The sequence below is a fragment of the Lingula anatina genome, chromosome 1, assembly GCF_051362555.1.
Source record: "Lingula anatina isolate TDL-2025a chromosome 1, LinAna3.0, whole genome shotgun sequence".
Taxonomy (NCBI): Eukaryota; Metazoa; Brachiopoda; class Lingulata; order Lingulida; family Lingulidae; genus Lingula; species Lingula anatina.
The window spans coordinates 2,611,369-2,638,011 of NC_141767.1; the positions used below are offsets into that span (position 1 = coordinate 2,611,369).

A 26,643-nucleotide genomic window follows, 5' to 3' on the forward strand; every position below is an offset into this window, starting at 1 on the left:
TATTTCAAACTTGGAGCAGCTCAGCCTACATTCACTGCCTTTTAGTTTTATGAATAATAAATCTTGAAGTGTTAGCTTACTGGGGATCGAAGAGTTCTCTGTTTCGTTGCTAAAACATTTAAGAAATAAAAAGATAAATGAATAAACGAAATCAAAAGAAATTGTGATTGTAGAAAATAAAATTATTCTTTTCTGGAAAAGTGTGTTTACCATGTTATCAAAATCTTATAACATAAGAATCGCTTGAAGGTTTATACATTTGTTTTCAGTTACAATTAAAAATAATAGATCCTTTGTAATAACAGCAACTTGTTTTTCATCCCAATTAAAGTTACAAGTTTTTTTATAGAATTTATTTCATACCGGTTATCACAAGAAGATGTCAGGAAAAGCATCATAATATCATTAAAGGGATAATATCTCTTCGTATGAGGTCTATATTTCACAATAAAAACATTGTTAATAACTCATAGAAATATAATATAATCTGTTTTACGACAAAAACAACAGTTATAGCTATTATTCTGACATCTAAGCTTGTCTTCAGACCACGTGACCTCCATTGATGGCTATACTCTTAAGAGATTTTAACAAAAAACCAAACTTTTTAGAAAAAACCAGGGACTAACTTTGAATATAAAAATGGATTCATTAACCATTGGTAAGTATGGGAAAATTGTTGTTTACTCCAGGAAAATTCATTTTAAGGCCAAAACGAATAGTTATTATCCCTTTAAGTATTTTAACATAAGTGTGTTATGTGGTGAGTATAAGTGCTCAATGTAAGCTGAATGAAATAGGACGAAATGTCTCAGTCAAAATAAATAAAGCTGATGAAAATGTGACATTAAATAGCATGCACTTTCACTTCCATTTTGTAAAAAAAAAAAGGTCAAGGAGGAAACCTAGGTGAACCCGCGTTAAGACCTCGCCCTCGTCCATGCAAAAATAAATAAGCATTTCATCAGAACGGTTTGTTCTCCATCCGTGTGATTTAATGCAGTGAATTGTTGGCATACTTCTAGTCGTTTGCCAAACAGACAGTATCTGGTTAATAATTTTCATGTTCGACAAAAATTCAGACAAACTCAGATTAAAATGCATATTTAACACTTTTGGACATTAACACATTTCAGTCGATAAATCGTAACTAAGCCCACTTTCGAAAACTGTCTTATATCTTTCCGGACGGCAGTGTGTACTTACCTTGCTCCTGAAAATTATGTCACTATTCTTTTTGTTTTGCAACGGTATTACCTAGCGCCAAGGCGACACGTGTGACGTAGCGTGGCGCTTGTGACGTAAAGTGAGTGGTACGAGATATTCTCCTACGAGTAATGGATAAATAGATAATTACATAGATTTACATGTAATTTAATTTTTTTAATAATTGCCGTTTTTATCTTCAACATGTTGAAACAAAGTGAAACATGTCTTTTTTTAATAAAATAATGTAAATTGTAATATCTGAACTGTAGGCCTATTCAAAACATGACCATAATGCTGTGAGTGTGATGTACAATAGATGTCAGCAGTAGCGCTGTCTATTGGCGTAGGCGAGCTAATCTAATATTCTTTTTGAATCACACATAAGGCCACACTTTTTTATTTTTATGGATGACATCCTCTGGGTACCCCAAAATCGGTGCGAGAGGGCGAAAAAAAAAAAAACAGTCCAAAAAAAAAAAACTGCTTAAGTAAAGGAATGCTGTCAGTACACAGCTGGAAACACAGATTTAACCACAGAAACACGTATCAAACTAACAATATGTCTTTATCCATGCTCTCAAAATATTAAAGCATTGTGAATACTTCGTAGAAATGTAAAAAAAAGTCATGAATTGATATACTTCATATTACCAAATCTATTTAAGGTTATTTCATGCATTCATTTGATATAGCAATCAATAAAACAAATATCAATCAAACAGTGCGTCTTTATTTGTATTCTCAGAATATTAAAACATTTTGAACACTTCACAGAAATGTTTAAAAAATGATGCAAAGATATGCTTAATACTATCAAATCTATTAAAGGTCATTTCAGACGATGCCATTTTGTCAACTTCAACTCACACGAAGCAGCTAAACTGTCAGGTGGCCTGTCCGTCCTTCAGCCCACCAAATACCTCTACGCCCTTGTCGACCCTTTTTTCGCTACAGAAAACCTGGTATTAATGTGCTGCTTTATACAGAATGTCACAGAAATGTTTCGGCCGCCTCCAGCCTTTCGCACAATTGTAAAAAGGTGATATCTCCATGCCCAATATCAATGGCATACCAATCCAAAACGATGGCGCCCGTTCTCTTGATGACTTTTATTGTTGTGTAATTTGAAAGTAATCCTAGAGATGAATTTGACAGCAAAGTGGCCGCATTTCCACGTGGCGAAAATACGCATGCGCAGAAAGCTCATTTCCTTGCAAATTCAATAACAACGTTTGCGACAACCGACTTCGTTGGGGGCTGGGGGGGGGGGTTTTTTTTTTTTTTTTTTTTGGAGAACGGGCGAAAATCCGTGCGCGCGCAGGATGTCATCCATAAAATTAAAAAAGTGTGGCCTAAGTAAAACCATTGTTCACTTCCTCCTTGTATTGTGGGTGGGTGGAAGCTGTAAAATTGTTGCCATGGATACTGTCATGTGACACCCCAGATTTCTCCGGAAATTTCCATATCGGACCTTGCAGGTGTGTATGTTGGCGAGGATGCTATTTATATGCGATTCCGCGTGGAAGAATGTTTATTTATGTTGAAAATTTCCGACAGAGGAACTCGTGTATTTATCATCTATCTAGACTATCCAGGATCAGACTAGATCAGCACAAAGTTGATAGTTAACCTCTAAGGACTTAGTCTAAAGGTAAGAAGTATTTCATCTCGTTCATAATTACATTATGTACAGGGTCTCGGTTTCTTTTCTTTTTTTTTATTTTTTTTTTTTTTTATAGTTTTGTAGTTTGTTTGTTTCAACATAAACTACATTTAGCTCACGTGTGTGTGTGTGTGTGTGTGTGTGTGTGTGTGTGTGTGTGTGTGTGTGTGTGTATAAACTGATGGACCGGTAGTCCTGTATCTAATTATTTGCCAAACTCGGTTGTTGCAAAAATCTGTTTTTTTATTGATACCTTAAATTAAACCCATTGGATTATTGTCAAATCCCAAACTTTGGATAATAAGCAAGTATAGGCATACTTGGTTCTCGGCCGCCAGGTAGCTAGATAGGAAATGTTGTATGGAAGCCAAATTCCAGCAAAACAAATAAATTAGTTTCTTGCAGCCTAGCTAGATTGCTCATCTTTCTGCTAAATAATGTGACAGGTACATTTCTCAGGCTGTTTGTATTACATTGTATTTCTGCTCTCTTAATGCACGGGTAAAGTAGAAGTTCTCAGTTCTAATTTTATTTCCAATTCCATAACATTTACAATGACAAGTCACGTATGTTTTTGCGTTGAAGGATTTTAGTTCTCGCATAAACGTCGCTCCCGTGGTATACACATTACACGCACTCTCCGCTTACATATCCGAATTCTGTGTCAAGATATTATGTCAGCCATACATACATTCATGAATGATAAAGGTTTATGAAGGAAGACGGTTCTTTCATCAGGCCAGAACGTTGTAACATATTCCCGATATTGCATACCTGTAACACGTACAAATTATCGAGGTGGTGAAATGCGGATTAGATATCTACTAATACACTGATGTACCCGGAAAATAGACGCAGACAAATTCAAGGAAATGGCCAGACAGCGTAGGAGAGAATATATCGTTCTTAATCTGCGGGGCGACAGAGGGGTGAGAGGGGGCTTCACACGTGGCACAGTGCCAATAGATTCACTCTAAATAACGCAACTTCTGGCTTCGTCTGAAACGATTTTCACAAACTATTTTAGTTTTGAATTCAAGGATTTCAGAGTAGGTGGTAATTTATTGTCTGCTTCCTAAAAAAGTTAAATCGGTTGCCCAAACACATTTTACAGCAGCCTATGGATCTTTAGATTTCATTAGAATTAGACTATTAAATTAGAGTTAGACATTTTCCGTCTCAAACACAAAATTCAGTCAATTAGAAATGCCTGTCAGGAGCATACGTCACGTATATCGAGGTAATATAAACGCACCCAGAACACATATTTCTGTGGCGGCTCAGCATGCACAGCAAAAAGCTCTTCAAAAAATAGGCACCCGCACTGCTGGAAACACAGGCATATTTGCTCCACTTCTGTGCTCCTCTTACCAGCCCAGCAACGCCAAACTCGTGTACGGTGGTAAAAAATGGGACTTAATGCTTGTACTCTTTCTCTAATGTTTAGTCCTCAAAAGAAAATTTATAGATACTTTATACAGCACGAGTAAACCTGTTGAATCTGGACTTTGTTTGAAGGAAAGTTTTGGTTTTATTAGTTTATATATATATCCCAGTAATCATTTGATATCTCCCCTCCCTCCATACGCACTTCAGTTTGGGGATTTTGTCGTTTCTTCAGTAAAGCATTTTGGATTCAAACAGCTCTTTGACACTACAAGATTAAGGAAATATAATTTGTAACTTTGTAAGATTGAGGTTAAGTACAAAAGCATCGTGGCAAGTTTACTTTGAAATGTCATCCATGACTTTTATTAGGCCTATAGTATCAGGAATAGGTTTTCTTTGAAATTTTCAGCCAGTTGCATATATGCATTGGGGAAACAATAATTTAATTACAAGCATAACATTATCATCCAACAGAAATAAAATAATAGCGTGCAACGCCGTGTGTGACTTCTTTGAAAATATTCAAGGTACGGTGGTATTGCAAAGATTTTACATTATATCAATTTACACCATAGGTCTAAGTGTATTTATGTGCAATTGAAATGTTTCCTGACGCAAACATTATTAAACCGGAGCATTAAAGCATAGACAGCAGGAAAACCTTGAATTCAAAACCACTCAAACTCCCAGGTGCTTCTTTGTCTGTTGTGGCAGCTCTGAAGGATTCCTGCAGTTCAACGGGAAGATCACGCGCACAGGATGCTAGCAAACACACCGGGTTGCCTACACAAACGCTAAATTGGCTCGCTGTAATTATCTACTGCTTCCTTCATGTTGTTTGACAGCAGTTTCATCAGTTCTAGGAGCAGTGCCAGTGTAAAGAATCCTGGTCTGTTTCCTTATCATAAACCTTCAGAAACAACCGTAATTGCTGTAATAGTAAACAAAATACTTCGTTAACATACTGTACACGGTTATGTAAACAGATATAAACGTCGTTAAGGGATTCTCTCCGCCAGGGTCAAAGAGACTGCAGAAAGAACCTCTCACCAGATATACTCAGATATCTGTCGGGCTATTCGTTTGCATATTTCTGTCTACATTTCTGTTGCAAGGATTTTTGCACAAAAATGTCATCACCCGGCTTTATTTTGGTGGAAAGTAGTTGGAGGATGGGTATCGTTTCGTTCAGGTCTCCCACCTATTTACCGTGCCAAAAGAAGCAACTTTCATCGTTGTAATTGTCTACGGGCCAGAGGAGGCATTCATAATCACCTGGGTTTTTTGTAACCCACGACGTGAGTAGATTATGTTTATGATGTATAGCCTCGATCACGTGTCAGTGACGTGGGAGAAATCAACTGTTAACTCTGCAGAAAGACGTTGCGTCAACAGAAAAGGCCATTGGAGAAATTAGATAATAAGAAAGTCAATGAACTCAGTTTGATTATCAAGGTCAATTAAGCCGACTACAAAAAGAAATTCTCATTTTGACGAACCACACATAAAACTCAAAGCCCTTATTTTATTTATATGAATGAAATATATATTAACGATAATCCTTCAAAATAATCAAGACTCTTTTTATTGCTGTTCGCTTTTCTAACAACTCCCCATTAAATTGAAGTGGAAATTGTTTTTAAGAAATAAGATTTATAAAATTAAATAGAGTGAATACAAGAAAAATATTTTTTCGCAAACACAAATGCGACCAATCCCCCATTTCAGTACACCTTCCCATGTCTGTTTAAATTATCTTCTTTCATCTTCGTCAAAACAACTCCAGGGAGGGTTCTCACCTGTCTTCCTAGGTGTGTGCACTGACATTAATAGACTAAGAAGAGTAATAAAACTTCGCTGTTTTTTTAAAATAATAGATACACCTGGAAAAAATTACGCCTCTACAAATGTTAGAAATAGGTGCGTTTAGGTGAGATCTTGTCATGACACTAATCAATTCAATGTCTAACGTTGGCTATTTGTTACAAATTTAGTTTGAAAAGAGGTGTTTCATTAAATCGTTTAAGAAATAGTATTGAGAAGCTTCCCCTATTACCTCCATTACCTCAACACGTTTCATGTAAAATAATAATAATATATAAACATTTTTAATTGCTAAAATATCTATCAGTTGCAGTTGTACCTTCACTTTGATATATTTCTTTATAAATAAATCAAAACATAAATTTAGTTTAGTAAAAGAAGTGAAAATGGAAAACGGGCTTTACAAACATCAGTTTATTAGAAGCTAAGTATCTTGTCTGAAAAATAAAAAAACAGTTGCATAATTCTGAACGGTCATGTTCGTACGTTGATTTGTTTGTGCAGGTGGCATCTGTTTGTGAACGTGAACTTCCTTGAACTCCAAGAACCGTCAACAGTGCACTCTCTGAGATATATATACATGTATTTTGTAAACATACGCCCTTGTTTCTTTCATATGGTAGAGAAATGTATGTTTTAGTATCCATTTCCATTCACTTTATTTTCTTCACCACTCAATACATCTTGTGAAATGAAAGTTCTTGTAGGGTTCAAAATATTGAGTTTCTTATTCAGATATAATGTGCATTGTATTTGGGGATCCCTATAAGTCAATTAGATGGAAAATGCATAACGTTTGTAGCGAATGTTGTGGTTTTGTATAATTTCACACAAAAAAGACGACGTCGTCTAATTTTGATACTTTGTGTACCAAAAAGCACTTCCGTTTTTACAATAATTCCATCAAGTTAAAAAAAAAGCGTGTGGTCTGCAGATTCTATTTACATCTTCCTTATAAACAATATGCTTGCTGAATTATGTCTGGTATGTCGACTTTACATCGAAAACAAAGACCCCTACCGATGTGTGTATTTGGAGTAGGTCCTTTACTAGGCCAATGTAGCGCCGCCCAGGACCAAATGATTGGTTCCTGATTTGCGAACATACGGCATGCCCTAAGGAAGATCTGTACCAAATAAACGCCGACGCTGGCTTATATTTCTTGATGTTTTACTAAGCCTCAGGACGTGACCTGAATTTTGAGGCGAATCTTGAAATTCAAACCAATGGTGCCCACTGACATTGTTTACTCCAAGTACATGTTTTTATCGCTTTTTAAGGAATTTTTGCCAGGTATGTTATTTAGATCCAGGGTTGATACTTTAATGCTGATTGGGATTTTTTTAACAAGATCAAGCCTTTTATAATATCTGAAACCACTGTTGCACGTACATACAGGGCAGACCTCGTGTTACGCCATACAAATATTACGTAAAACCACATTTTTGACAAAAGACAAAAATAGTCTCAAATGTTTCTATGAAAAATGAAACATTAGTCTTATTATCTAGAGATATCAAGACGGGAACATCTTCCTTACCTAAGACTTCATTTTTACCAATAAATGTTCTGTGATATAGTATGTCTTGATACTCTCTTTGTGCACATGTGTAAATACACGTATGTTCGCCTATTGTTATGTGGACTGTACATTTTATTGTCATTGGTTGATATTTTTGTTGTTTTATTTTTGTAATAGATACTTATGTAACGCAGTAGTCTACATGAATGTGTGTTTATGTGATTGCGTGGGAGCGTGCGTGCTTGTGTTTTTTTTTTTATTTAAGCATGTTTCCGTTTGTGTGCATACGTGTGTATTTGTAGTCGGACATGGAGGTACTTTATTTCCCCCCATACTCCCAGCACTGAGCCTTCTCCACAACACCTGTGGGTGATTTACAGGATTTACCTTACTGAAGATAATATAAATAGCTTCGTCGGTCTGACCCTTGCTTCCAGATTTTGTTACATCGCCAGACGGAACAGGCGTTGTCCGTGAAACCACTGCCGGCATTACGATCAGATCAGCAATTCAGGACTTCTAGGGAGATTGCACCTTGTTCTTCGCATAAATGAATGCTAAGGTAAGTTGAATACAAAAGTTTTAATGTTAAAATTGTCTGAAGATATCTATATGTAGGTATGGCATTCAGAAACATTTATGGCCTTTTCAGAAACAGACATGGACTTGGCACAAGGTACTGCTTGTTTCTTAATTGTACAGATTTTTTATCTTTTCGTTTGTGATGCTTATTATCAAATAATCAACAGTGCGAACACGCCAGGAAAAGGCAAATTGATGCCAGCATTTGCTTATTACAAACAATTATAACTGGTATTTGTTTTTTAGTTTTTGTATTAAAATCGGTTCCTAGTATCACATCCTAATATAAGACGCCTGACGGTGTAAGAATCACTAATCTAAACTTTTATGTTGTAAAAATCTTGTTGAAAGCTGTTCATGTAGGTGTTTAATTTAGAGTAAAACATTTTTATCAAATAATTTTGTCTTGTGTTTCCTCTATATCTCATTTCTTCTACATGATAAAATATGCAGATGTTCTTTCTGTCATACAAGTACATATAGAGACCAAAATGGAAACACATGATTTGGATATCCACTTCTTGTAATGACTTCCGACGGCCTGTGTTACTAGTGAACTCGCTGGAAGTGACTAACCCTTAAAATGAGCCGAGACGCTCCTTATTTCCGCATAATAAGTGCGATCTATTAGAGAGAACATACAGAACCGACTGTTTGGTAATGTTCACAGGCGTAGCACTGATCCAGTAACCCCGATGATATGTATGCTATTTGCTATTTGTATAATAGTTTTGACAGGTGCTGAATGACAATGAGATTCACATTTGTTTAGGTGGAAATAATAAGTAGACAGCAGTATTGGTATTATTACATTATATACAGTAATTTAAGTAGTTTCAGCATGCGGATATATTTTTGTTCTTCAATTAAGTCTACCATTTAAATATTAGGAAAATACGGTGGCTTATCCAGCCGACTTATTGTCTAATTGGGAATGTAATTACATTTACAATCAGCTCCAGTCTGATATATCCGCGTAGCTTTTGAAAATAACATAGCACACGGCATAACCTTTGCCATCAAATTATCCAGATGTTAAACAAGCAGTGGCAGGTTAGACGACCTTTCAGGCTAGGTGCTTTTATTTGCCAGAAGACGCCTTCTTTCTACAATATCGTACCTGTGTGTATAATTCTTTGTGTGCGAGAGTTAGACCTGGTAGACTTGTGTCTGGCATTTCAGATACGTTCCATGTTTTATGAATAGATTGAAATGATCAGTTTTGGGTTTAGGCAATTCCATTGTGGTGTTTACCAAGATGGTTCTGGAGGTAATTTCAGTGCGGCAACCAAGAATATCTCACGTATCACTTTAAAAGATATATAAAAGATACTAATGCTTTTTAAATGTGACCTAACAGTGCAAAACAACATGAACATGCCCCTGTATGTCGATCTGGTAAAGAAGCGTTCTACGAATGTAGATACGCTTCGACATACCCGTGTTCTAACAGATACAGGAAATCAATTCCCCGCTTGCAGCCTCGAGCAAGATAACAGCGTCCGTGGTCGTTCAGGTAACCCCTTGGTTGGTGTTTATAATTTTTCCATACAGGTGTTACATTCAGTACACCTCCCAAGTCTCGGTGAATTACTGCCAGTTAGATCAGATAAATCAAAGGAATACGCGATTTTGCTTCAAGGTGAGTCCATACAGCAGGTGAAACTGGGCAATGTGGAAACAGGTCTTCGGTTTGCTGGATATGTGATGTTCATAAAACATGTAAATGGGGTGTTATATTGTACAAAATATAACTCATATTGAGGTAAAACCAACATATATTAAAAGAAACGTGTTTGAAATGTTTAAAAGAAACGTGTTTGATATATTTAAATACACACTACTTATATTCTTTAATTTGTAAATGTTACGAGAGAAATATAGATTATTTCATTTTTTGTTTGATGCGATCCTTTGGTCAGTCTTCAGATAAAAACATGAATCTTTGAAACAATTTAGGTTTTAAAATAATGGATTTTTTCATACTTTTCCCTGAATGCCCAATTCGTTTTACCATTTCTAATCATTTTTACACTTCATAAACGTGCTTTTTTGGACATTTTTATGTCCGTACATGTACAAAACTCGGTCCCTTCTTTGTTAACATATTTTACAGTATAAATATTGCAAACACGGTATACTCCTAAAAGACGCTAGTTTTACAGTTAATGTGGCGGCTAATTAATCCACCATTACCCCAATACGGAATTCATTACAGAATTTCTTTTACTCGTTATGCATTGAGAGTTTTCTTGTTATTTGACCCATTACCAATTGAAGTTCAGGTATCATTTCCTTGCGGCACTTGTTTTCATCTTTGTAAGAGTCCTGTTGCCCTTTGCTCCAGTAGAGGGCTGTGTAAATAGAAAAATGCCGTTCCTGGAGAAACTAGCTGCTATTAGTTTTTCTACATTGTGAGAAAAATCTGTGCCAAATTTGCACCTGGGTGCACTTGCTTCAGAAACTTCGCAGATTATTTTAGTTGTACAGCGTGTTTTCTTTACTAGTCTATGTTGACACGAACTGCGCTTGTTTTAACAAGTGTAGCAAAAAAAAAAAAAAAAAACCTTAATCTTCACCATCCATTTATTAACAAGCTGATATACCTAAAAATGCAACTCAGATTCAGAGTCTTTTTTGCGCTTTACCTTTTTTGTGTAAAGTTAAGTATCTGCAAAATATGAATAAATGTTTAAATCTATTGTAATTAATTGACATGTTAAGTGCTAATGGAAATTCTCTAAATTGTCTTATCAAACTTTTGCTTATTATTCTATAGCGCAAAATAAACTTAAAATCTATATTTATTCTTCTCGTAACACGCACCTGTAGATAGAAGAATTTAATTTTACATACGTCACGTCTGGAGCGTGCTTCGTGTATCTGCTGAGAGTTGTTTACATCGGATAAATTGTAGAAGGATCTCGTAAACAAACTTTAGAGTGCCCCCAACTAAGATAATAAGCTATCTTTTCAGAGGCAATTTTATAACAGTCAGTCTGAAAAGTATCTAATAGCATATTTTAATAAATCTTGTTTCCTGAATAAGGAGCGAGCTAGGTGAGTAACCCCCAGTGGAATGTTTTTCTTTTTTTTTTTTTTCTTTTTTAATGAATTAAACAAGAAGTACTACATGAAAATGTGGGTGACCATGCAATTCCGAATTCTATTGTTGTCCATGCAATTCCGAATTCTATTGTTGTCTAAATATTACACACCCAAACAGTCAATTCTGTGACATCATCAATATGGCAAACACTACTTCTCAAACCACATATGATAAAGTTCCACATATAAGAGTATAGTGGTTACTTGAACTTCTCATCAAGTTTCTCTGCATTTTCAATACGATTAATTTCAATATCTTGTAAAACAGGTACGTGTTGTAAGCTTGCAACAATTTACTTGATTTTGTAAATTGTTTCATCTGTCTGATATCCATCAGGGTTTCCACCTGTCTGGAAAACTTGTGTAGTGTTGAAACTGATGGAAGTATCCAGAACTTCATCGTCTCCAGAATGCGGTCAAATAGTGACATTTAACTGTTAAAACCAATCAACCCAGATACTTTTATCAATTTGGATCCTTTGGGCATCTGAGATAATAAAGACATAGCCTTTTGCGTTCCTATGTTAGGAATGCTCTCAGATAAACAGGTTTCCCGAGCTCGTAATTCTTTGTTGACGTAATAAACTAGATTGTAGAATATGGAGGAGTCCACATTCTTTTTGTACCAATTTAGCTAAGTAGGATAGCTCATCTTCAAAGTATCTCGTCCTACCATCGTCACAAATTTAATCATGGTGAAGATGGAGTAGTAACTGGAAGAAATGCATTCTTTTTGTTTGGTTTTCAGAGGCAGAAGCTGTCAAAATGAGTATACCAGCTATTAACGTACAACGCACAGAGAGCGGTAATATAATCAAAGTAGATGAGAGTGAACCTGATAACGGTAAGTACAGTAACAGTTCTGATAGCCGTTTTGTTCAATTTTGTTTCACAGTATTAAGGTGGGTATACAGACTATAGGCTCAAAGCTTATCGTAAACTCTCCTAAAACCGGCATTCTCAGTCAGCCGTGACAATTGAGACTACATATCCCTAATCTTTTGCAAGCTCACCATCACATCCTAACTTGTTATGGCCAGAGAGGTCCATTCATTGTCATACTTGATGTATATGCAATCGCAAGACACCATATATGTACCTGCCTTTTGTCTAGATTTGTTAAGGTGTTTTACTTACATATCATAATCTGTAACCATGTTCGGTATTCAAATAAGTATTTCATAAGCATTTCATAAGCATAAAACCAATATAATGGTTTTAAATGAAAGCGATTGCGTGAATTTCATGCTCTGAAAAATGGATACAAAAATGTGCACATTCTCTTCATTCCGTTTTAGTCATGCCACAGCAATAGTTTGCTTGACTGAAATCTAATTAGTACTAAAATTCATGCAAGAAATATAGAGCTACGAGTATATTATATAATGACCAATTTTTTTTCTAAATTCCAGTTGACGCTCTTCCATTCCGTGTCCGGGATGTAATAATAAAACACCATGACGTCACGGAGGAATACAATCTACTTGAATACCTTGGACGGTAAGACAAAACAATATAGAAACTATTAGTTTTCCTATTACGTAAACTATATGCCAATGAGTTTGTTTGAAATACACATGTGCACATGTATTTATGTAGGTCATAAATGCATCTGTGAAATAATGTATATAAACGTAATGGCTGTTTGTACGTTATTCAAAGCAGAGATACGACTTTTGGCAATTTCTTCCATCCTATGGCATGATGATCAAACCAAACAATTAGCAGTGTGTATCATTTGGTCATTTGGCTCTTCATTGGTTTAATGATAACAATGATACAAATCTTAACGATTACTGGTACAAGATAAAAAGTAACTTTGTGAATGTCTTACAAGATTACCGTTTCCACCAGGGGGCGATTTGGCGAGGTGAACAGATGCGAGAATAAAGCAACTGGCGAGATCTTCGCGTGCAAGAAGATCAACACAGAGCGTCCGTCCGATAAGAAAGAGGTGATGCTCGAGATCGAGGTAATGAAGCAGCTGCAGCACCCCATGTTACTACAGCTAGTGGACGCTTTCGAGATAGAAAAGCACATGCTCCTCGTCACAGAATAGTAGGTCAACCAGATAGTGACTTTAAATGTCAACTTTAAAAGATTCTTAAATCAATTGTTTTTACTCTTTTTGGACAAACAAGTTCAGAAATTAAAGGTAATCTTAAGCTTCTGTTACACAAATTTTGGCCCAATACCACAATTCCTGTTTTCCAAGCGGTCGCAAGACCGGTGTAACAGGACTTTAACACAGCTAAGTTAACTTTGTATTACCATCCTGTACTTTTTTACCTTTTCTAAATCGCCAAGAGGTCGCGTTTCAAGAGTACTACATTTATTATCATTATTTAAAGATAAATCTGTCTTCAACATGGTATTATTTGCAGTATTGCAGGAGGTGAGCTCTTCGATCGTGTCATTGAAGACGAATTTGTTTTGACAGAAAAAGCGTGTGTGATGTTTCTGAGGCAGATTTGTGAAGGAGTCGGCTTTATGCACTCAAAGAATGTTGTTCATCTTGACTTAAAGGTGTGTTTATGGACAGGTATTTCTATTGGAACTGTTAAAGACAAAAGAGTTTTTTGTGAATGGTGAATTTCATAGTTTGAACATTTGCGTATACATAGAAATATTTTAAAAGACAGATTGTGTTCATCTTGGATTATATACTTTGGGCTCTTTTTTTTTTTTTTTTTTTTTTTTTTGTTAAAATCAAATTGTTTTTTTTTTAGCCAGAAAATATCCTTTGCCTCACGAGAACAGGAAACAGAATAAAAATCATTGACTTTGGCTTAGCGCGCCATTATAAGCCAGGCCAACAACTGCACGTAAGTTGGTAGTATAATGAGATAGATAAACGGATAATACGATCGCTGAGTCTTATCTTTATTCTCTTATGCCTCGATACTTTGATAAATAAATAAATAAGTCGATAAATAAATGCGTTATTGAATAGAGCTCGTAAATATTTTCAGGTGTTATTTGGCACTCCCGAGTTCATGGCACCGGAAGTTGTGAATTATGAACCAATCAGCGTTCAAGCTGACATGTGGAGTGTGGGCGTGATTACATATATTCTGTAAGATATTTTTTAATTAATATTTCGTCTATTGAGTAAGTTTCGAATTGACATGAAGAACATATTCTTTATTCGATTCTCACCCACTCTCCAAAATTAAAGGAGAAGTTGATTAACCTGTATTCTTGATTTTTTTTCAATCTTTTCATCACATATTGCCAGGGTTTAGCATACACTTACTACACACAGGCACTAAGTGTGTTGATCCAATACTTCTAGTTGTCTTTGAAGGAAGTCGACTTTTGTGCCAAAGTCTTATTTTCTTCTTTCTTGCAGTATCTCTGGTTTATCGCCTTTTATGGGCAACATGGATTCCGAGACGTTAGCCAACGTCAGTAGAGGGACGTACTCATTTGACTATGAGGACTTTGCTGAAACTTCCAACGAATGCAAAGATTTCATAGCGAAGCTTCTGATCAAAGATCCCAAGTATATTTTCTTCTTTTTTTTTATTTTGTCTTGTGGTATTTTACTTACCTTAAATATTACTTTAATAACTTTTCTTGTTTGAATTAATGATGAAATAGGCAGTGAATAGTTTGTGAGATTGTGTGGCAATATTCATATTAATAATTGTTCGAATTAATAGTGGAATAGGCAATGAATAGTTTGTGTGACAATATTCATGTTAGTGATTGCTTTTCAGCAATTGTTTGAAATTTATTACATATTTACAACTGATTTCCATCGATGTAAAGAAAAAAAAGATGGTACGATCTACTAATTTACATTGTTTTTAAAAGATTGTTTTCGATGGCGCTTTATATTCATGCTCTTTTATAGATATCGCCTTTTTTTCAACATCTGTAAATCTTTTATTTTTCAGAAAACGTTTGACAGCGGCACAGTGCTTAGACCACACATGGCTCAAGGTAAAGACTTTTCTTAATACTTCACATACAAAAACAAGATTAACGTTCACAATTTTTCTTTCAAAATGATTGATTTTGCAATTATCATTTAAAAACTTATCTTATGCCCAACCCTAATTACTATATGTGTTTGTGTTTTTGCCAGAAATCGAGAAAGAAGATGTTATCTATGAAGAGAATGAAAACGACCAGACTGAAGCTGTTTGTGTACAGAAGAAAGTGGCAGGTACGTGTGCTTACTAACTTATACGACCTACTTAGGAGGTGTGGATTCAATGAAGTAACATTTTACTATCCTGAACATCGTCAGTATCAAAGGGTCGTTTTCTTCATCATTTGTGAAATAATCATATGTGTGACTTCTTTTTGAATATTTTGGCGTGTTAAAGGTCGCCTCTATTTTGAAGAAATAGGTTTTAATAGAAATAGAAATAGATTTGATGATGAAATGAAACCAAGACATTAAACATTGAATAAAGGATTATAGAAAATGTGACAAATGCGTGTTATGCGGTTTCCGTGTTATTTCAGAAACTGGTGAACACTATCGTTGCCCTTAAAAGAATGGGATTTATTATGAATAAGAACAATGGCAACATAAAGCCTGTCCTCGGTCTTCACGATGACAAACCACCTGCATCAAGGGCTAGCTCCGAGGTTAAGCCCGAGACACCTGGCAGAGGATCCTCACCTTCAACGCCAATTAGTACGACGGTTAATGACGTAAAGAAAGAGCCATCGCGCCGAAGATCAAATCTTGATCACAGTACTGATAAAACTGCTGAAACGCCCAAAAAGTCAAGTAATTCTAGAATATCTGAAGTGAAAAACACGGACACACACGAAAGGGCCTCTCGGGTATCTCCGGGTAGCGCCGAGAAAAAATCTCAAGCAAAACTTGAGGAGAAAACAACACGTGCGAGCGAAAGGCAACGCTCTTCTCCTGGTAGAAACGAGAAACAGTCTGAAATTAAATCTGAGGACCTTGGAACAAAAAGATCGCAAAGATCTTCACCGCTCAGATCTGAAATTAAATCTAATGAAAAAGTAGATAAATCATCAGATCGCCTGCAAAAAACAAGAGGAGTTTCTCCAGAAATATCTAAACCTACAAAGCCAGAAACGAAAGTAGATGACATCCCTGTGCGCACTAGTAGAGTTAATCGCTTGTCTCCGATAAAAACGGAAAAAAAGTCCGACGAGTTGCCAAAGCGACCAATCCCTGAGGAACCTTTGAGCAAACCGAGAAATCGTGTAGATGAGGATTCACCGGATATAGGAATCAGGCCGCGGCGCCAGTCACCGGCCCCGGTAGTTACTACACCTAATTCCGCGTCTAGGTTGTCGCCATTGCGCTCCTCCCCCGCTCGGCAGTCCGAAGAACCACTTCGCTCAATAGGCAGAGATAGACGATCGCCTCCAGCTCGCCAGTATGAGGAACCACTACACGCAATCGGCAGAGATAGAAAATCGCCTCCAGCTCGTAATTATGAAGAGCCACTACGTGGAGATAAACGATCATCGCCAGTTCGACATCCGCAGGAACATCTTGATTCTCCAAAGCGCGTGTCACCGGTGCGTCGCCTTGACGACGACAGTCACTTAGGAATAGGGCCAAGGTCAGGCAGGAACGGGCACCAGTTGTACCATGAGCCAGAGATGAAGCAGGATGCCCCGCCCACTACAGGACGAATCAACATGAATTTACTGGTCCCCGAAACAAATAAAAGCTACGGTGGCCAAGAAGGGCCGTGCAGCCTTCCCCGCGTCTTTGTCGAGAGACTTGCACCTCCAGACAATGCTGCGGCACAGGCCCCCAAGGAAGGCAAGAAAAAACAGCGAATGTACAAACCGAAATCTAAGAATTAAATGCCTAGTGACTTGTAGAATTTTACGAAAAATTAACACGTCTGTATTGAGATTTATCAACGTAAGTACACGTAATGCGGTTTTCATCAATCGGAGAAAACGCCATCTGTGACAGGCAGTATTAAATGACAGTTTTTGGGACACAGTATTTGGTAAATTTCTAATTGAGGAAAAATTATTTTCATACTTTCAAAGTGGAAAATAGCGTAGTTAAAAAAGTAAATTTTTGTTCTGAGAAGGGCAAAAATTAAGCTGCAAATGTGTGTCAGTGTGTAGGGCTTCTGGACCATAATTACGTCACAGCTGTAATTTTTAGCATAACATTTAAATAGTGGAAAAAGAAAAGATTATGAAGTAATTTACACGAGAAAGTGTAGTTCTATGTTCCATGTATGGATTTTAAAATCCGGTCACTGACTCAATCGGTTTGTTTAACCCTTAGTTCGTTATATTAGCTCTCTTATTAATGCCATAAAATCTTGAGATGTTTTTATCAGGTTACTCTTTATTTAGCAAATGTAGATACAATTTTTTGTTTTATAGACCAACCCTTATATGTTTACCTGTGCAGATATGCAAGTTGTCAACAATACTAAAACCCCATTTTGTACAAGACGTGAGTTATATTGTTTGCCCCCAAGTTTTTATGGAAAAATAAAATAATACCCAAAACCTAGTTTATTGTTACGAAATTTACATCAAAATTGAATCTATCTCTCTAACATTTATTTCTATTATATTATGTTCACGATTATTTCAACAAGCGACGATATAAAATTTGGCATGCGCTTAATATGATAATAACAATAGCTTGATATGTCCTCTTTTAAATAAATATCGTATAGTCAGTGACAAATTTTCATTCACGAATAAAGTCATTTTGGTCACAATTTCGGACGGTCATCTTCACAGTATGTCCATCACAACAGTGGCGCCGTTTGGAGCAAGCTGAGTACGACAAGAAGTGGGGCCCAGATGGAAGCTACTGAAAAGTAAAATAATGTACATATGTATTACAAGTGAAACTATGAATATAACAGAACCTGAACAACTATAAAAAGACATTGAAGAATATTCTACAAAATTGACATTCATTCTTCAATATATACCATTTTATTAATTAAGCATTAGCTTCACCTTTTCTCGCGTCACTGGATGTCTGCTTGTTAGAAGCAGTGGCAGGTGTGGTGTTCTGTGCGGACGATGCTGTGGACGAAGCAGATTTAACACTGGTCTTTGGTGTTTTAGGACTAGAGTTTACAAGTGTAGGCGGAACACAGTAGGTATCATGCAAAGTTTTCTGTGAATTCAAAACTCCGTCAAATCTCTGAGTGACGACTTGAGGACAGATTTGGTTAACTTGGAGAAACAGATTCTCTTGACATTGTTGGACAATGGGGTACTGCCTAGAAAAAAACGGAGAAATGCAAACATGGATGAACTTTAATAATGAATATTTCGAAGATGACCTACCTGACCTACAAGTAGGCCTATATATCCAGTATGTATGCTCAGAGGATGCTTATGATCTCTTAACAAAATGAGTATTTGGACAAAAAGAAATCAATAAAAATTACGACTAAAAATTGCTCCATATAAAACAGATTAACAAAACCGTCGACATTTGCAGAAAGCCAATACTTAAACAAGGCTTTGGACATTGTTTATCCTATTAGTATTACCCTCTGTAGCAGTCGATTTTAGATCCTCCACACCGGTCACACAGAAGTTTATCTTCTGACTTGAAATATACGGATACTTATTGGTCAAAACCGAGTAATTTTGTATCTGATATCACATTATGTCATATTAAACTTAATATCTCTGAAAGAGGCATGTTTACACGGACCACACATCTCCTATTTACCTGCACAGTTCAGGAACCACGTTAGGGTTCTGGGACAGATCTATTCCCGAGTATGGGGCTAGTGGCGCGAGACACTGGAAAAACCACTCCGTCAACCTCACACATTCTGGAACATAACAAACAATTGAAACTAAACAGAAAAAGTAAAAAATTAAATCTGGGATTCGTTAAAATCATTTACCGTTTACGTGACATATTCCCATTGGGTCCATCAATGAATGACGAAAAATTTTGAAAAACACGAGAAATGCTGTTTACGATGTTCAGTTACGGTTTACCGAATGATACTACACGTACAGACAAATGTCACAACAAAACGTCACATTTTTAATTGAAACAGAAACTATACTGAAAACACTGAGCATATACGGTAAGAGGGTGTCACCTTCGGCATGCCCTTGGGCTTTGACATCTTGTGTACAGTAGGGTTCAACTGGTGAAAAGGATGTTAGAATTTGGTTGTGATATTGAGTCTTAAGATCATGGCAGAGGGAGCCGTTGGTGACGAATTCACCGCAGTTCTTGGCGTTTGCTAGTGCGCTTAAAATGTAAATCGTATTGACTGTAGTGATTTGTGGATATGTTTTTTTTTTCAATTTTAAAGACGATAAAATCTATGTATATTTCGTGTTTTTGCATATAAATACAATATTTAAACGAAATACATAATACCAATACATTACTATTGCTTTTTCTGTAGACTAGCCATTGAATCAAATAATTTTTATCATTCCATCATTTTAAAAGTTCTGTTCAAAGTCTTGAATATATTGATTGGAATCATATTTTTCAAAATGCTGTTTAAAAAAGCTACCAATTATATGATGTCTGAAATGCATTACGTGCAAAGTGTGACGCGAACATCAGCAGTGACGTTGTCGAGACGAATAGCATTGAAGATCCTTGACACGTCACTGAAACACTCGTACACGCTCTGAATCTCTTGGTTGAAATTTTCGCAGCCAGGTGGAGCTGAAATCGGAGAATTTCATGTTAACAATTTCCAATGTTTCTAAGTCATTTTTCTAGTGCATGTGCGTCTTCGCTTTGCTAAGAAATGTTGGTCCAGTCCATTGCTTCATGTTTAATGACACATGATAAATTAATGGACCTAAATGTAAATAATAATAATAATAATAATAATAATAATAATAATAATAATAATAATTTGTAATTGAGGAAAACGTTTAACAGATAAACGTTTTTCGCATTTTATCTTCAAGAAAAAACAGCCATAACATTTTGCGTAGCTCTGTTTTTTTCATACTGAATTGCCTAACTGAATTCAAACTGAATTCGTAACATCTCTTACACCAAATCAGGGCCACATGAAATATTTATATCAGGTCTATCATGTATATTTCATCATGTCTGAGGCACCCTTCCGTCAGAAAACATGTTTCCCAACGAGACATGCGACATAAGATTAAGAGTAGGCCTACCTACAACTTGTTCCTGTGTACAGAACTGTTCTACCTGCACCAAGGAGACAGCAATTTGGCTGTAATACTGAGACTGCAGCTGTTCACACCGGGAGGAATTCACAATGACTTGGCCACAGTGCTTTGCCTCTCCTAGAGTTCTGAAAGACATGTATTCAAGGTTAGGATGTTCAGTCTGCATTCTCATGAATTCTACAGAACACGTTTCCCTCATTTCGGTTGTGTAAGCAGAAAAATAGATGTAATCACAGGCGTTCACTTATATTTTATTCGAAAGTAAACGTGAGCGTCTAATTTTAGTAAACGACTATTAGATGAAAAGGGATTGAATCTAAACATAGATATGTTCGAGATGTTATTTATACTTAAGTTAGGCGTCTCACCTGCAAAGATACGTGCGATCGGCAGCTGTGACGTTGTCAAGGCGAATACCACTGAGGACAAATGTCACGTTATTAAAACAGCCATGTACATTTCTTATTTCTTGAGTAAATTGTTCACATCCAGGTAGGGCTGAAAAAATGTTGATGAATGTATTAACAAGATAAGAAAAAACACTTTCATTTTCATGCAGAGGGATGTGCCTATCCAATAGTGCGTTAACATCAAATAATTCGGACTTGTACCAACTTATTTTTATTTTTATTTTTATTTGGCACATTACATGTAACAGAACGCTACTTGTATGGCATAGAAAACACTTCAAGACCTAAAACTAGAACTCATCACTTTTTATCCATTAGAAGAATAAGATGAGACTTTTTCGAGCATTTCACTTTTTGACAAAGACCCCTTTTCAATAAAAAGGGACTTAAGCTTATTTAAGATAGCACTTTTAACATCTAATATATAACAACCACGACTAACGAATAAAGATTGAATATAAGATTTTCACCCCAAAAAAAGAAAAGGAAATTTCGGGGTTCTAGGAAAATACGCACTTCTCGTTAACCAGTACAAATAAAAGAAAGAAAGGAAAAGAAAAAAAGACAAGAATGGAAGAGCAAAAGTACCTTCAATGTCTCCTTCGATGCAGAATTGTTGAACTTGTTGAAAAGGTGGTAAAATTTGATTTTGATATCGGGCGTGAACTGCTTCACAGCGGGAGGTATTAGCAATGGCGTTGCCACAGGTAACGGCTTCTGACAGTGTACTGAAAATTGAATCTCTTGGTTTAAGAACCGGTTTTTTTCATTTTATCTATGTATTAAGTAATCCATAAGATATAAATAGATTCAAATTTGCTTTAAGCCTGCATGTCCATGCTCTTTACACTATGTTGTCCATGTTTCGGTTAAAACAGTGCCTGCTGTAACCATGGGCATTAACATCTCTTTTTTTTTTTCAAAATGGTTTAAGATGGACATAAGTGTCAAATTAAAGTGCAAGACAATAATATGGAATCAGAATGCATCTGTGAAAGTGGTCTTTTATTATAACCGGTTCTCACCTGCAAATATAGGTACGATCTGCAGTTGTGACATTGTCAAGGCGAGTACCTCTGAGGACGTTGGCCAAGTTATTAAAACAGCCGTGTACATCTCTTGATACCTGCCTGTAATTTTCACACCCAGGTAGCGCTGCAAAATTTTTGATTTATATATTAACAAGAATAAAACAAAACGATAATTGTATTTTCGTGCACTTGAATGGTTTTTAACATGACATAATTCGGTTTTGCGCCAACTCAGCTCAGGTTTGTGTGTGTGACTTTAAACACCTACGGTCTTTATTTCATCTTTAGAAGCAATTTAACCACGCATAAAACTCATTTAAGAAATCACTCTTAGGTGTTTACTGTATAACAACAAAACCTCAATGCATAGATATAAATAATGACGTAATATTTTACTCAAAAAAAGGAAAAAGAAAAAACCAACTGTTTGGATATTTGGGGGTTTCTAGGCAAATACGCAGTTTCTGTTAATAAAAGGGAAACGAAATGAGGAACAAACGTACCTTCAATGTCTTCTTCAATGCACAATTGTTGAACTTGTTGAAAAGATGGTAATATTTGATTTTGATATCGTGCGTGAACTGCTTCACAGCGGGAGGTATTGGCAATGGCGTTGCCACAGGTAACGGCTTCTGACAGTGTACTGAAAATTGAGCCTCTTAGTTTAGAACCGATCCTGCAAACTCATGAACTTAAGGTTATTGTAACCCTTTATTATCACCCAGATGCCGAAAATGGGTTTTAAATCAGCGTTGAAACGGTGATCGTGGGTACTCAGGTAAAATAGAAATTTGAAAAAACGATTTTTCGGTTTTTACCCCAAATTGCAATTATGACGTCACCCGTAGGATGAGATATGTGTAAATGTTACTTGATTTAGTCACTGAACACTGAAGATTTATTTATTACCCAAAAGAATGTATTAAGGCAGTTAATAAGGTGTTTTGGGCGAAGGTTGACAATATCCTTAACAACATGCTTTCCGTGTTTCGGCTATATCAGCAGATAAATACATGTAACCATAGACAGGAACTTCTTTTCATTCCGAAATGGACGTAAATGTCAAATTAAAATAAAAGACAATAACATGGAATCGGGGTGAACTTGGACATAGAAACTGTTGAAGGGATCTAAAAACCTAACCAAAATGGTACGTTAAATTCCTCACCTGCAAATATAGGTACGATCTGCAGCTGTGACATTGTCAAGGCGAATACCTCTGAGGACGCTGGACAAGTTATTAAAACAGCCGTGTACATCTCTTGTTACCAGCCTGTAATTTCCACACCCAGGTAGCGCTGCAAAATTGTTGATTATGCATAAGAAACAATAAAACTAAAGTGCTTTACTTTCTTGCATTTGAAAATGTCTAATAGTGTTTTTAACTTGAAATAATAATGAGGAATTTACCCCCCTCTCTCTAAAAAAGGAAACAGAGAGAGAGAGAGAGAGAGAATTTACTTCAGGGTTCTAGAAAAATACATACTTCCCGTACACTTTCAAAAAAAGAGAAATCAATAAAGGAGCAAATTGACATACCTTCAATGTCTCCTTCGATGCACAATTGTTGAACTTGTTGAAAAGATGGTAATATTTGATTTTGATATCGTGCGTGAACTGCTTCACAGCGGGTGGTATTGGCAATGGCGTTGCCACAGGTAACGGCTTCCGACAGTATACTGAAAATTGAGCCTCTTGGTTTAAAAACTCAATTTGTATAAATGATATTTGACGATTTTTTTTGACAAAAAAGTTTTTGTTTTATCGACAAGTAGGTCGTATATTATCTTTATATTAAGTTACATCATAACGTAATTTTGCATTTTGAATTTCTTCCATACTGTTTGTAACACCTGAAAAAGCTCTCTCGCTAATTACGCTTATCAGTCTAATAATATGACTCTGTTGATGGTTTCTCAGTGTGAAGTCTCACTAATGTGAATTGAAAAAAAAGTTACTCTACAAAGCTGTGAACACATGCTTTCTACAATATCAGCAATAAATAAGGGGATTACGTGCAGAGCTGTGTGCGAGTGGAAGCTGTCACATTGTCAAGACGGAGCCCAGAGGACAGGGAAGATATGGTACTGAAACAGGCTTGAATGCTCGTGACGTCTTGGGTAAAATTTTCACAACCAGGAGTGCCTACAGAAGAAATAAGCAAGCAAACAAAAAACATATAAATAGATAAATAAATGAATAAGATCACAAGTAAAATGTTTACAATTTGAACATTAAGTTGTAAGATATCTGACTGTTTTAGGTTTTCTTAAAGCTTCTGAACCTCAAGCATTTAAAATAGGCATAACAATAATCTTCATTTTCAGTATGAGAATCGTTCTTTCCAGAAATGTTACCACGTGTATATTAGGGTAAATGTACGCTTGCATGCTAGGATAATAACTCCCATTAAGGGGATTAAAAGACGTCGTTTGTCATTTTTAAAATAGAGTCACTCTGTTGATCTCTGGTAGTTCCACCAAACCATCATGACACATAGGAAAATACCGGTACATACTGTTGTTGACAGGTGCGCCGGCAGGGGACTGGTTTCCTTGGCAGAGGGACCTAATTTGTACAGATATCTGTGCCAGCTGGTTCACCGTGGACAGTTTCTCCACTACCCAGCCATTTTCTGTCTGAACCTTTTCAAAGGCCGCGGAATCACAATTGGCTAGCGCCTCTCGCAGACAGACATCGGCTTCGAGTACCACTGTTGCTTCCCTGAATTAATTTTGGATAGTCTTACATCATGAATAAAAGGATACACTACGCTTTTTCTTTTCTTTTTAGGAACCATGGAAAAATGACATGAGAAGACAAATAAAACAGAAAGTCGAAAGAATGATACATTTAGGCTGTCCGAATTGTCAAATTTAGCCCTTTTTAACACTAGGCGTTTGATAACTTAATACCTGATGTACAGGTTACATTGGTTTAAATCCAACAGGCACCACACAACACGTCTATTCAACAACGGAAAGCTAAATAAATTACCCGCCACAAGTACTAAAAGCAGTTAAGTACTTGTGTGTGTGTGTGTTTGTATTCAAACAGTGATGTCTGTTGAGTCAGGGTGGATTGTGGATCATCACTTGAGAGAAGACAAACGGTCAACATAAGGGACGTACGCTGTTTTCTTTTTTCTTTTTTTTTTTACGGATGGAAACGTCGAAATCATTTCGAGGGTAGTGTCCACAAATCCATTATCATTCTTACAAAACAGAAAATGTTCTCACGCATTAGAAGTCTGAGATAAAAAAAAAGAAGTGAATGATGAAGAAACAACTTTTCCTCCTCAAATTCCTTTACCCGATAACATCTTTAATCTAATGGCGCAGTTGTTGAGTCAAGAATGCGTCATTCTGTGAGACTATCATAATCAACTTACCCGCAAATGACATCGGCAGCGACCCCGTTACCATTAGCCATACTCAGAATGAGATCGGCGTTAAATCTTGGAGTTCCAATGTCAGCCGGCGGCCAGTAATCCAGCATACACTGGACAGCTATTGTGGTGTTACAACAGTATCCCACTTGAATGCCTATACAGGCAAACACCACTGAAATTGGTGAGACAACAAGGCTATGATTCTAACAAATAGAGTGATAAAATGAAAAAATTGGTCAGCCTGGAAATACTGAAAAAGAAATTAAGACACGAAAACAAATGGACTTTAAAAATGCAAAATTCAGTGGAATATTTTATACTGTATTGCATGTTAAGCTAACTGATCCGTCATTTTACCTCGTTCATTTGTTCAAACGCAAAAACAGGCTTCTGGGAAGAAATCAAAGTGTGATTTACATACACCTTTTACCTCAACACAAGGTAAAATAACTACATAAAGAACGACCTTCTAGTATCTAATGCCGTATAAAGAGATATCTTATTTTGAAAATCTGTTGCCAGCCTTTTGGCCGCCACGTATATTTCCCATACCCAAGTGGCAGCCACCGTGAGAAAACAGATTCATCCATTGATTTTCATCACAACCGAATTTCGTCGGTGCTCATATTTTTTGTTAGAAAGCAAATGCAGCAATTTAGTAAAAGTTGCTTGAATAAATAATTTTCATCAAACTCACCTGTTGAAATCAAGAGAGAAGTAGTTGCCATTTTTGCCTGAAATACAAACCAGTCTACAGAGAGTGCTAAATCCACTTCTTCTCGCAGCGGCAGGTAAATATGTATTAAAAAGATAAAGTATTGTTCTTTTTTTTTGGAAAATATTCCTTTCATCACGACACTGAAGCATTAGGCGGAAACTGTTGCATGCGTATTATAACTACATGATTTTGCACTCTTTAAGATAGGGCAATAAAACTTAATAGGTGGACTAGACAGTTAAATTAAGTGATGACCGTTGAAGAAAGGGTGGACAGGAACGGTCCAGGACACGGGTCAACACGCTCACTCTGTTAAACCATGGAAGTACGTTGTGATAGGAAGAAGTTTTCAACGCTATGAGGGTGAATTGGTTGGCAGCCCTGTGAACGTCAATGTTTGACCTCGTTAGTATACAGAACGTCTAATGAGTCCACGTCACGTAATAGCGAACACTAACTGCGTTGTTCTATGGTTTGATAATGAGTAAAACTAGAATTCGTGAATATTTTGTCAAAACACAGTGGTGTTCTCTGCTAAGATTAACTGACTGTTTGAAAAAATATCCAGCCTGCTATAACTGCCTTAAATATCATTTAAGGCTGTCACACTGGCGGGTCATCAGGTGTGTGTGTGTGTGTGTGTGTGTGTGTGTGT

General features: G+C 36.4%; 2 protein-coding genes across 4 annotated transcripts; one reads left to right on the top strand and one right to left on the bottom strand.

Annotated features, from left to right (window-relative positions):
* Positions 1–2,589: 2,589 nt before the first annotated feature.
* LOC106163548 (uncharacterized) lies at positions 2,590–17,790 on the top strand. 2 transcript variants are annotated; one of them, XM_013541168.2, is made up of 12 exons: positions 2,590–2,860; positions 8,045–8,169; positions 12,046–12,141; positions 12,710–12,797; positions 13,152–13,355; positions 13,682–13,823; positions 14,027–14,122; positions 14,270–14,373; positions 14,650–14,802; positions 15,200–15,245; positions 15,391–15,471; positions 15,777–17,790. In XM_013541168.2, exons 3-12 carry the CDS (start codon positions 12,063–12,065, stop codon positions 17,112–17,114), a joined length of 2,331 nt encoding a protein of 776 aa, XP_013396622.2. In that variant the 5' UTR covers positions 2,590–2,860; positions 8,045–8,169; positions 12,046–12,062; the 3' UTR covers positions 17,115–17,790. The 2 variants fall into 2 exon arrangements, with proteins under 2 accessions (XP_013396622.2, XP_086856414.1); XM_087000288.1 differs by lacking the exon at positions 8,045–8,169.
* LOC106163523 (uncharacterized) lies at positions 17,255–26,413 on the bottom strand. 2 transcript variants are annotated; one of them, XM_087000287.1, is made up of 16 exons: positions 25,968–26,413; positions 25,271–25,442; positions 24,398–24,603; positions 23,895–24,024; positions 23,419–23,558; positions 23,048–23,177; positions 22,383–22,522; positions 21,874–22,003; positions 21,437–21,576; positions 20,807–20,936; positions 20,424–20,563; positions 19,824–19,953; positions 19,367–19,521; positions 18,982–19,087; positions 18,252–18,520; positions 17,255–18,096 (listed from the first exon to the last, which is right to left on the bottom strand). In XM_087000287.1, the coding sequence occupies exons 1-16, from the start codon at positions 26,119–26,121 to the stop codon at positions 18,035–18,037; spliced, it is 2,334 nt and encodes a 777-aa protein (XP_086856413.1). In that variant the 5' UTR covers positions 26,122–26,413; the 3' UTR covers positions 17,255–18,034. The 2 variants fall into 2 exon arrangements, with proteins under 2 accessions (XP_086856413.1, XP_013396583.2); XM_013541129.2 differs by having other exon boundaries at positions 17,255–18,099; positions 25,968–26,412.
* Positions 26,414–26,643: the final 230 nt, after the last annotated feature.

Coding starts and splice junctions, on each gene's coding strand:
- LOC106163548 (XM_013541168.2), top strand. CDS start 12,063: ATGAGTATACCAGCTATTAACGTACAACGCACAGAGAGCGGTAATATA. Junction 12,798..13,151: donor CTACTTGAATACCTTGGACG/GTAAGACAAAAC, acceptor CGTTTCCACCAG/GGGGCGATTTGGCGAGGTGA. Junction 14,123..14,269: donor AGCCAGGCCAACAACTGCAC/GTAAGTTGGTAG, acceptor AAATATTTTCAG/GTGTTATTTGGCACTCCCGA.
- LOC106163523 (XM_013541129.2), bottom strand. CDS start 26,121: ATGAAAGGAATATTTTCCAAAAAAAAAGAACAATACTTTATCTTTTTA. Junction 25,443..25,967: donor TTCTCTCTTGATTTCAACAG/GTGAGTTTGATG, acceptor CACCAATTTCAG/TGGTGTTTGCCTGTATAGGC. Junction 21,577..21,873: donor GATCGTACCTATATTTGCAG/GTGAGAACCGGT, acceptor TTCAATTTTCAG/TACACTGTCAGAAGCCGTTA.